General features: G+C 39.8%; 1 protein-coding gene across 1 annotated transcript in view; it reads right to left on the minus strand.

Annotated features, from left to right (window-relative positions):
- Positions 1-359: 359 nt before the first annotated feature.
- Positions 360-12,291, minus strand: part of Asah1 (N-acylsphingosine amidohydrolase 1) — a 31,880-nt gene continuing 19,948 nt past the window's right edge. Inside the window, exons 5-14 of the mRNA XM_028768252.1 lie at positions 10,768-10,846; positions 8,957-9,031; positions 7,454-7,499; positions 6,334-6,478; positions 5,699-5,753; positions 5,509-5,590; positions 3,220-3,351; positions 3,008-3,131; positions 2,551-2,607; positions 360-1,401 (exon numbers count right to left, since the gene is read on the minus strand). Coding sequence (XP_028624085.1) covers positions 1,312-1,401; positions 2,551-2,607; positions 3,008-3,131; positions 3,220-3,351; positions 5,509-5,590; positions 5,699-5,753; positions 6,334-6,478; positions 7,454-7,499; positions 8,957-9,031; positions 10,768-10,846 — 885 coding nt within the window. The 3' untranslated portion in view covers positions 360-1,311. The remainder of the gene's footprint in view (positions 1,402-2,550; positions 2,608-3,007; positions 3,132-3,219; positions 3,352-5,508; positions 5,591-5,698; positions 5,754-6,333; positions 6,479-7,453; positions 7,500-8,956; positions 9,032-10,767; positions 10,847-12,291) is intronic.

The raw sequence follows: 12,291 nt of genomic DNA on the forward strand, positions 1-12,291 counted from the left end.
CTCAAATTCAGGTTTTAGTCATGTACCACCTTGCCTACCTTAGTATCTTGCATTAATTCAAAACCTCTCATGAATTCCTGTTCCTTCTCTAAAACAATATTGGTGATGCTGGCCCTGCAGAAGCACCTGTGGGCAGTCTCCAGGGGAAAAGCTGCCTTTGTATACTTGCAAACTGGGTCGACACTACTGGGTTAAGAGGTAAGTATTAGTCATGGCAGATTGTGACTATTTAAGTCATATGTTTAGTAACCTACTTACATAACCCTTGTTGTTTAATCTAGATATTATGTTCAGCTTGTATCTCTTGATAATAACCCCCACCCTCAAACCAACATAAGCACACACCCAGTCAGCATGCATGACTGTTGACATGGCTCACGGTGACTGTTTATTGAACATCACAACACAGCTGAGACTGTCCAAAACTAGTTGGATAGTCTTTCACAAAATACATTTCACTGTCAATTGTGAAGGTTAGAAAAATGAACAAGCTCTGGTCGCATTTTTCATAAATACATTGATTTCTGAAAAATATTGTTAATACTATATTGTATGAAAATCTAAAAAAATATGATTAGAAGGAAAAAATTACATTGATTATACATATAAGAATTTAAAATCATGAGTTTGTGCTAAGTTCTTGAACTCAAGTGTTTGAAGCTAGAAACTTCCTGGAGTTACTGGCAGGCAGAATAATCAGGAAAAAGAGATCACTTATTTTTTTTTTAAATACTGTTTGTATAATAATTATTTTATAATCCTCCAAAATACTGTTTCCAGAGTCAGAGGTCTATTGATTGCCATTAAAATAAGTATCAAATATCCATCTGAGGAACTCTAGCCAAGCACGGTGACATTGCACTGCTGTCACTAACAGCAAAGGTGAATGACATGTTGGTTCTAAGAGAGAACCAGGAAAAAAGAAAACTACTGGTATACAGAAAAACATAAATATGTAGATAAAAAAGAAAAGGTGAATGACTTTGACATTACACACAGGGCACTGGATTAGACATCAGAGAACCTGGACGGGTTCCATAGAGGTCTTGGTTACCCCTTTCCAGTGTCTAAGTGAAATGAACTGGCAGTTTCTACATGGCATCCCTTACAGAGTTTACCTGTGAGTCAAAGTGATGGTGATGATGATCAGAACAAACAAAAAACAAAACAGTCTGTAAACAACAGAAACATGTGAGGACAGTCCTGACTAAAGACAAGAGGCCTTGAGCCTTAGCCTGTGGAAGGAGAGCAGGCACGCCACAGAACACATCTTCAGGTCTCAGGATGTCCTATAGGCTGGCTGATGTGTGCTCACCAGCCTATACAAGGGTCTGGGCAATCTCGAAGGTGACTTTCAAATTGATCTTTGGTAACATCCATCAAGGTTGTGAATACAGTCAGCTGAAAAAAAAAGTTATTTTCATTTTAAAGATATTTTCAAGTCTAAGATTTTCTTGTACATATTAGCAGTTGTGCCCCCTCAAAGAATCTGCTTTAGAATGATATTTAATAGCAATCAGTGAACACTTTAAGATCCATTTAACTCTCTCCAATGTGTAACTGGCAGTCATGTAAAGCCCAAGGGTACACTGTGGAGCAGAACAAGCTTTGGCTATGCTTATCCTCAACCCAGTTCCATTGCAGTAAACAACCCTGTAGGCACACGGTATAAAGCACACACCCAGGCCTCCTGGTCAAGCAGACCTTCCAGTGCACCCCCTGTGACGCCATATGGAAATACTGTGCAAAGCGTGGCAGCCTGACTGAGGTAATGAGGAGAGCAGTCCCTGGCTGGCTGGGAATGCTAAAGGGACTCTGTTGTAGAAGGCAGGGGTAATACAGCCTGTTTATTTTAGGGAGACTCAGGCAAGAACAAAGAAAATGGGCTAGTCAAGGGCAATGTATCCAGCAATGGTCTCTGCACAAAGAATGACTAGAAGCAGTTGGGCTGATTAGATTTCTTGGTTATAGTTCAGGGAAAGATAAAAGAACATAAAGTTATAGAGACGCCCCACCCTGATAAGACATAGGGCTGGCTCTACCTGAAAATGAACCTCACACTCTGTCTAGTCAAGCTTTAGGTGTTAGTTAACAATACAGTGTATAATTTCTGACACACAGAGAAGTCAAACTAGACTCAGTCCAATACCATGCAAGCAAAGCTGAGCCGACACTGGCAGGACTGCCGAGTGAGCAGTGTCCTAACTGCATTCCTAAGGTCGTGGTTTCAGGTACTCGAAATCGTTATTAAAAATCCGGACCTTAAAGCTGAGAGGGATGGTGCCTGTCTGCAATCCCAGCACTCAGGAGGCTAAGGCAGAAGGACTCCACGTCTGAGGCCAGCCTGGGCTACAAAGTGAGTTCAAGGCTTGACTTTGGGATTCAGGGACTCTGTCTCAAAACATGAGTCGATGAATAAACAAATAATAAACCTGAAGTTGGACATAACTAACATGCTCAAAATGATCCAAGGTAAGAGAGAAACACAAAAACATACATGTAAATTCTTTTCTGAAAGCTGTACATGTGTTTGGGTGTGTATATAAATACCTTGTTGAGGACAGGTTTTGTTGATAGGATATCATAGATGGTAGCAAATGAGAGATTCTAAGATAAAAAAACAATTGTGTTCAGTGGGTTAAACACAGACCTTCGGTAGCATTTACACATACAAATGGGTCATTAAAAACTAAAACATCTTTCAGTCTTTCAAAGCCATCTCCCTTGGAGTCACTGCTGGAAACAAAGGCTACAGTTCTAATGTATCATTTTGTTCTCTCTCCTCTGGCTTTGAAATTTATTTAACTTTAAAGAATGGTACCTGACACTAGTGTAAGGAAGGACAATTGCAGCAAAAATCCATTCCTTAAGTTCTCTAGCAAAAGCTCCATAAGGTATCAAGAGATAGTGATAGGTTTCCAGAGTCCTCAAGATCAAATAAAAACACCAAAACCAAGATAATCCTTAATGGGACAGTGTCTTTCTATATATGACAATGCAAATGTACCTTCTGTGTCGTACGATTTAGACACTTCTTTGCTGGTGTTCTGCGGTCATCAAGAAACAAGGTGTTTTTCCACCGGTCATAATTGGTTTGTACCACATACCATCTGCCATGCTTAGGATCAAGTCTAGATACAAAAAGAGAGATTCCCTCTTAGGCTTCACATTTGCCTAGGCTCTTGTTTTTACTTATTTTGCTGTACCAAATATACTTACTCATAGACATCCAAAGCCTCTTTTCTGTCTCGTGTAATCACACAGCCCTCTCCGGACCGGTTGCCTCCCAGGATAAAATATGCTGGGGCCATTATCTTGTTCTTGGTCAGTGTGTTCTTGGCTTCTTCATAACTATATAGAAACGTTTTTAAAAGTAAGCATTTTTATTTGATTTTGGGTGTTGTGTTTTAGTTGTAGGAACTAAAGGGAAACAGGTATTTGAGGCTTCTTATGGAGTTATTTAGCTAAATGTGGACAGAGAGAGAGAGAGAGAGAGAGAGAGAGAGAGAGAGAGAGAGAGAGCAATAGTTAAAAGTTTTCTGAATGTGCAAACTTTCAAAATGTGACCAAAAATTAGTTGTAAATCACATCAATGTGAACTAAATCTGAAGCATTTCTGGGAGTGCTCTCCTGAGTTGCGTGAGTAGCCTCCCTGCTGCCTCTGAATGTGTACTGTGTCCTGCCCTGGACCACACCTCAGCTCACACCCAGGACAGCAGTTGGAATAAGATGCGCTGTTATGAATTACTGTACCTCTTAGGTTATCTGCTCATATGTAAACAATGGCTTAATTATGAAAACCCTTTTAATAACTTTCGACTGTTATTCTTCAATTGGAAGTATAAAACTAGTTTATCCTTCGGTTGAATTTCCTTAGAGATTTTAAAAATACTACAGTGTGTATGTGTATGTGTGTGTGCCTGCATGTGTGTGTGTGTGTGTGTGTGCACATGTGTAACAGCCATGGAAGAAGGCCTAAGGCTCATGGACCTGGAGTTACAGGAGGCTGTAAGCTGCCACATGGGAGGTGGGAACCAGAGCTGGGACCTCTACAAGAACAAGTTCTCTTAACCACTCAGCCATTGCTCCAGCCTCTAGCTTTAAAACTTACTATTTGAGTTGCTGATGAGTTTAATAAAATGTAAAATGAAATTTGGCTAGGGATTATGACAGAACTTCCAAAATGGCATTCTGAACAATGACAATCAATTCTGATGAAGATGCTCTACATCCTGTGGTAACAAATATACAGTCAGGATTTAATTCTTCTTATAAAATAAAAGATCTATTTATGTCATTAGTATGCACATTTGCTTTTGTCTTTAATGAATGGTAAAATACTATGTATAACAGAGAACTGTTTTAAAGTACACTTATTTACAGTAAGTATTTGATATTATATTACAGTAAGTGTGAGATTTATACATATTTTACATACTTATATACTTGGATACAAATAAAGCATTTTTAGATAAAAGGGAGCATCATGGGAAACGCTGAGGAAGAGACAGGCAGTGAACAGTGCTTCTAGGAGGACCAATGAGCTGTATGTGGGAATTTTAGGAGAACCCCTAATCTGAAGGAGATGTCAGGAGTCAGGCTCTAGCTTTCTACCCATGCATTTTATTCAACAACAAAAGAAAGGGAACTATAATTACAGAGCTGGAGAGGGGCTGGGGCAGTAGCTCAGGTGGCAGAATACTTGTCTAGCATGCACAGAACTCTGGGCTCCCTCTATAGTATCACATAAACTAGGCTATGGTGGTGTGTCTGTTAATCCTAGCACTCAGAAAACAGAGGCCTAACGATCAGGAGTTCAAAGTCATCATCGGCTGTATAGTGAGTTTGAGACCAGGTCAGAATAAATTAAATCCTGCCTCAAGAAAACAACAAAAGTGTACACACACACACACACACACATACACACACACACTACAAGACTGGAGAACAGTTTTTGAAACACAGAGAGCAGTAACTTTGAAAATAGGACTATTAAGAACTGGAGTGGATAATCAAGGAAGACAACCAACTTCTATTCCCTGGAAAAGCTAAGAATGCTCATTTAGTCTAAGGATTGTGGACTTAATATGTGCTAAAGACAATCTGGTATTATAAACACATCAACAGACCACAACTTCTAGCTTATTATGTACTACAATTTATATATTACTTTTTCCATGACAAGAAACAATGTATTGCCATCTATATAAAGATTTTACTGAATAGCATTTCCTATGCACATGGTATAAATTTTTTGGAATATATTTTTTAGATATCTTCCTTAGTGTTGATATCTCTAGTACTTCTAAGTAATCCAATTCATTGCTTTGGTAAGAGAGCACAGAGCACACAGAAATCAGGAATAATTTCATGTAAATGTCAAAGACTCACCTAAGAAATGCAAAACAGTACCTCAATGGATGTGAAACTGGGGCTTGGCAAATATTTTTATATTTTAATAAGTTATATAACAGAGATAATTGATAATAAGGCAAGAAATCACTTCACCTTGTACTGTTTTCCAGAACTGATCTAGTGATAAACCCTACCCATTGGGCATTTTTCTTTCCGAACATCCATTCTAGGACACCTGGAAGAGAGGAAATGCAGGCAGTGTCACAGGCCTGAGGAGGTTGGATTACTGCCCTCCCTTACAAAGACTGAGATTCCCATTTGCATTTCCAGACCTTCCACTCACCTAGATAACCACCATTTATACTGAAACGTTCATTAAGTGTAAGACTAAACAGTCCCTGAGAAAAAGACAAAACAATGCAGTCAGAAACGTCAGCGGGCTCTGAAAGGCCCCATCTCTGTAGTATACAACGATCTGAACTGTCTACTGGGGAATGTGATATGAGTTAGGAAGTTAATGGCTACACATTTCATAAAAGCAATGAAATGCAAAATGTCGTGAACTGATTGTGACTGGTCTAAGTGAACATAGACCCAAGCCTGACACCCACTTTCACTTTGAGACCTTGAGAGCCAGTCACATGCTTTTTATCTTCAAATGAGCGCAGACACAAGATCCTTTCTATTTTTCTGTGTCGTGGAGTCTTATAGTTACAAAAGGGACAAGGACAAGGGAATCATGTAGGGCTTCAAACTCTGCTGACACAAGTCTCAGTGTGCAGCCCCAGCTGGTCTGGACATAACTATGTAGACCAGAATGGCCTTGAACTCACTGACATCTCCCTCCAAAGTTTTAGGATTGACGAAGCGTGCCATCATGCCTACCTGCATATTCTTTTATGTCCTCATTTTTTTTTTTTGACTCCCAGAGAGTGAAACCAGGACACAAAACTGTTTATAAAGTTACATATTTCTTACTGGTTTGATTCCTGTCAACATGCCCACATATCCAGCAAAACTTGTAGCCTTGAAAACAGTCTTATTGTTTCTTTGGAAGTCCAAATTCACTGTTAAGGGCTTTAACTGTTCTGTGACAACCCAAGTGTTATTATTTATATTCCACCTAAAAAAGAAAAATGTTGCTGACATTAAAGACAAAGACGAAGGTGAAAGTCCAGCATTACATAGATGCTGTATGTTTGTTACTGAGTCTTGGTACGGAATCTAAGATGGCTTCAAACTTGTAATCCTCCTGCCTCAACCTTCCAAGGGCTGGAATTGCAGGCCTGAGACACTATGTCTAGTTTCCAGGTGCTCTTTCTCCCTGGTCACTTAGGATAGACCTTAACAAGCCCCTGATGAGTGTGCTGTGGTTAGGATTTGAAATGCTACAGGCCCAGTCCTCGGAGCACTGATGCTCAGAGGTAAGGCTCTGGAGTGATTAGAGTAAACCCACTGATGGGTTAATAAGCTGAAGGATGATTAGGAGACAACGCCAACTTAGGGTGGGAAGCAGGGTCCTTTATGTATACCCTTGGAGGCTACACTGTCTTTACTGCATCTCTCATGATGAGGTAAGCAGACTCCTCTGATACCTGCTCCAACCAACATGCTCTAAGGCCTTATTAGCCTTAGAAATAGAAGAGCCAGTTGACCATGGACTGAAACCTATGAATCATAAGCCAGAATAAACTTTTCTTCATCCAAATCAGGGTTGTTCCTTCCTTTTTCCAGGGGGTAAAACTTGATGCTCAGAAAAGCTGATTAACCCTGGTCACATAAATAGTCAGACCAAGATTCAAATGAAGACCTCTAATTAAAAAGCCATCATTTTTTCATTAAGGTCAAGATGACAGACTTCTCTAAAGCAATAACTGAAAATAAGCATCTGTGCCCTTCAAGCATGGTCCGAATTTCTGTTCACTAAGTGCAACTTCTGAGATACACCTCCTAAGGGACTGAGAAGTGTACCCTGTGTGTCTACCTTTCTAACACTAAAGAATCCAGTCATCTTCTGCACGTGAGGGGCACTTACTTTTCATCAAGGTAATACTACAGTCTATGCTTCTTATGAAAGTATGCCAAATTGCTTGCTTACCCAAGAAATATTCCAAAATCCATGTTTCTTCCATGTAGTAAATGACCTATTAAAAAGAAAGCCACACAGACATGCATCCACAGTTAAGATAAAATACAACGGATTCTTAATACAGATGGATACAGGTAAATATGAATATTTACATTCACAACTGTTTTACCAAGCAATGTATAATAATTAAGAAGCCAGGCAGCCAGAAAAAGCCTTAACAAGTTCAAACTGGTATTACTATCACACGTTGGATATCACAGTGTCTAATAACTGAGGTTAGAGGATTCTAGATAAGATATGGAAACAAATCAATGGTTATTCCCTGGGCAACTACACAGCTATTCTACCAGGACATAACCTCAAAATATGACTTACCCAGGTCCTTGACTGCTACTTATAGATGGACATCTCAAGTATTAGGTATAAGTTAATAGTCAGGGTGAACGAAGTCACCTTGTGCCATGTGTCTTGGTGGCCAGCCAGAAGGAAAATATAGGAAAGTGAACCTCTCATACACAGTGCTTGTTGGCAGGGAAATTATGAGACACTGTTTGTTCTGGGTCTCCAGAAAAACATCTGTCACTGCCTGCGGTGGCTTGAATAAGAATGGCCTCCACAGCCCCAAGTATTTGGATGCTTAGTCATCAGGGAGTGGCACTATTTGAGAAGTATTAGGTGTGGCCTTGTTGGAGGAAGTGTGTCACTGGGGATGGGCTATGAGTTTTCAAAGCGCCCACACCAGGGCCAGGTTCTTGTTCATTTTCTCTCTCTTTCTCTCTCTCTCTGTATCTGAAGCTCTCAGCTATTTCTCCAGCACCATGTTTTCCTGCCTGCTGAGCCTGCTGCCAAGCACGATGATGATACTGGACTAAGCTTCTCAAAGTGGAAACAAGTCCCAATTAAATATTTATTTTATAAGAGCTACCTTGGTCATGGCCTCTTCACAGCAATAGAATAGTGACCAAGACACTGCCTCTGCACAGGTAACAAAGGACCCTTGTGAGGACTTCTATTTACTATACAGGTGGGGACAAATGTACTATGGAGAAAACATGAATGTTTCTGTGGGGCTGGAGGGGTGGCTCAGTGGCTCAGAGCACTGTGCCGCTCTTGGTGACAGCACAGGTTTAGTTCCCAGCACCCACATGGCCGTTTATAAGTGTCTGCAACTGCGGTTGTGAGGGCTTCAATGACCTCTGCAGCCTTCGGGAGTTTGCATGTGGTACACATACAACACATTTAAGCAAACACTCATACACTTAAAATGATCTTTGTAAGAAGAATGTTTCGAGTCTAGAACACTTCTTCCACATCTTCCACACGTCTATTTAAAGTTTAATAAGCACTCTTAGTAGTCTTAAAATAAGGCTAATTTTCAATGCACTTTTAAGAATTTACCAGGATATACTAAATGATATACAACAGACACACAAATGAAATAGCAGGCTTAGTTAGCACATGTTATAACTTATTCTAAAAAATATATATTGTATGATGCATTCTACAGATTACCTTTCTCATCTTCAGTTATGATTGATGTACACATGGTAAAAAATTCATAGAAAATGTTGAATGAAATAATCTCTCCTGTGGGGACAAAAACAGGGAAGTGTTTTGCTAATGTCAACAACCATGACATTAAAGGAAAATGCCACTCCCCTTTTAATCTAAAGGTGTGCAGCATGCTTTTCTCTGTCTTGTTAAATGCTAGCATTCTGTGCTTAGCATGCATTTTTACCTCAGCCTAGTTTATTTTCTGTTTACTTATGCTTTGATGAATCTCAGTCTTATCCTGAACTATTAATCTATTTTTCTCTAGAGTTATTTATATTTAGTAATTGTGATAGCTCTGTATATAATAAGACTTTGTTCTCATGTAGATGACAAGTATGTATTTCCAGTATGTTATCTTTTAAAATTGGTTTTCAGTTAGGTTCTGCTGTTGTTTTTTATTTTGTTTTGTTTTTTTGAGACAGGGTTTCTCTGTGTAGCCCTGGCTGCCCTGGAACTAACTTATTCTATAAACCAGGCTAGTTCAAACTCAGAGATCTGCTTCCTCTGCCTCCCAAGTACTGGAACTAAAAGTGTGCACCACCACTACCCAGTAGTTGCAATATTTTGTGTTTATTTAAATGTGCATTTATTCATGTGTGCACATACATGTGTTTGTGTGTGTAAGTTTGCCACTTTGCACGTGTGGTGATGAGAAGGAAAATGTGTGTCCCAGCCAGGAATGTAGAACTCAGTTGTAAGGCTGATGAACACACCCTGTGCTTGGTGATCCATCTTGCTGCCCCTTAAAATACATTGTTTAGTGCAGCAAAACAAACAAACAAAAGCACTAGCCAACTCTGCTGCAAAAAAAACCAGAAAATTTCCATCAGATCTCCTGTGAAAAGCACTGCCGGTTACATAAAATGCTGACTTGATCATTTTGGTTGGTTTTAGATTAGTGAGCAAAACCTTTTCCAATAAATGATACAAACTGAAAAACTGAAAGTCAAAACTGTGAAGAGCTGAGCGAGGTTATGCATGCCTAGAATCCCGCTACCCTTCACGCAGGAGCAGGACCCCAAAACGGAGACCAGCCCCGTTACATAGCAGTGACTTATCAATTAGAAATATATGAAGAAAGCTTGACTAGTGTTTTACCCTTCCCCAAAATTGAAGCATACAGAAAAAGTCAAACTGAAAAAAAAAAATCAGTAACTCATCAGGAAGATGTAGTGTTAATGTGAGAAAATTTAATTTCTCATGCAATGCTGTCAATAATTCTGTTCATTTTAAGAAATTGCCCTGAAGAATTTACAAAGCTGAGTACATTGCTAGCTACCCTGTGACTCAAAAGTGCAGTTCAAGAGAAATTAATGTATGTATCTATTAAAGAAATATGTGCAAGAGTGCAAGAATGCATGCATACACACACACACACACACACACATCAATAACGGCCCGATTGTTAATAAGCAAAGTCTGCAAACCAACCATATAGTCAAGAACCTGGAATGATAGAGAGACCTGGTTAAGAGAGTACTGCAATTCAAATGCTCAGTTTTATTTTTAACATGGGGAAGGCACAAGAGGGTTACTCATGGAGGCACAGTTGTCTGTGAATGGGAAGATGAAGCATTTTGGAGGACTGGAATTTCCTTCACCTTCTATGAGTAGGACACACATGCATGGAGCATGTGTAAACCTTCAATGACCTGTTTATATTTAGTGTTTGTGCATTTCATTATATGTAGTGCATTCGCATCCAACTTCAACACAATTATGTCACAGAGTTTTATTAAATGTTTTAAGCATTGCAAAGTGAACTTTACCTAGAGGAATCCCAGTAACATCTGCAATTCCCCTCATTTCCTCTCCAAAAGGGCCAGGAAGGCTGCCAATCAGACCAGGCTAAAAAGAAAGAAACCAAGGGACACTGTCGATGACTAGAACTCTTTTATGCAGTACGTTATCTTTAAATCATTTACGTCATGTATTCCTAAAAGATTCTATAGAATGCTTGGTGTTGGGACTCCTACAAAACCTGTGATTCTTAGATTTTATTTTCCTCCTGATCTTTGTCCCAGTCCCCAAAGAGAAGGGGACTGGAGTCATTCTACCTGCATGACTTAAGGGGACCCTCTATCAACACAATGAGCAAAGTTTCACTTCTTCAATCTTTAGCTACTGGCAACACTCAGCAACGACTAGTACTGTACCGTTTCACAGAACTGTCTGTCACTGCTAGTGGCTAGCCCAAAGTTGCACATTTCTATTTAATGAGCACACAGCCCATGAGCAAATTCAGTGATGGGCACTGTATCTTTTTCTCAGCCTCAGCTAAGCACAAATGCTGAGAGCACAGTTTATATTCTCCCGCTAAGACAACGTGGTTAAAAAGTCCTCTTCTTACTTTATTTGCTTACATATTTTGTGAATGGGTTATATGCACACACACACACGTCATAAGGTGTGTGGGAGGTTAGAGGACAACCTGCAAGTGCTGCTTTGCTCCTTCCACTATGAAGGTTCTGCTGATGGACCTCAGATCATCTGGCTTGGCACTGAGCTATCTTGGCGCTCCAATACGCTGTTTCACCATCTGCACAAAGTGACCTCACTAAGTGCATTGTCTGTTTCCCTGTGAACTGAAGGCAGTGGGAGTGAAGTGTTTCAGCCAATTTATCAACTACAACTTAGTGACAAATGTTAAGCATGATACTTTACAGACAGTGAGATGCCATAGTCCTCACAGACACCATATGAAATAAATATCATTAGTAAATAGTATCCTTCCAAATGAGAAAACTAAGGTTTCATAGGTACATGGCTGATGCATCCTTAAAATGCAGTGATTTCAAGGCATCAAACCCTGCACCTCAGATTTTAAACCACGGCATCATAAACTGCCCTGCTATGTCCTGACATTTAGAGTAGAGGAGGGTTTTGGACTGGACATGTGAGGACTCACTTCCCTTTACTTCCTACCAACTTGTATTCTGGGTGACTCTGCACGTTTAATGCATTTGATAACTTTGGTAAAGAGGTGAGAATGTAAGCATGACCCAAAAGGCTTGCTGGTTAGGAGGAGGATCTGCTTTGCTTATCCAGTCTTAGAAAAAAAGGTTTTCTACTAGGGCACCACCTATATTTAAAGGTATCAAGAACTGTAGTCTTCCTGCAGGACTGGGGGGTCAGAGAAGGAAATGATTTAGTGATTGCCTAGCTACAAGAAACATTCAACACAATTGAGTTTCAAGGGTCACAGGTACCAATGGACTCCATAGAATACAGAGTTAGTCTTTAGAGAAGTCTCTGAGTTTCCTGAATTATTTGTAACGAGTTAATTTAAGGCC

The sequence above is a fragment of the Grammomys surdaster genome, unplaced genomic scaffold, assembly GCF_004785775.1.
Source record: "Grammomys surdaster isolate TR1022 unplaced genomic scaffold, NIH_TR_1.0 185, whole genome shotgun sequence".
In the NCBI taxonomy this organism is placed as follows: Eukaryota; Metazoa; Chordata; class Mammalia; order Rodentia; family Muridae; genus Grammomys; species Grammomys surdaster.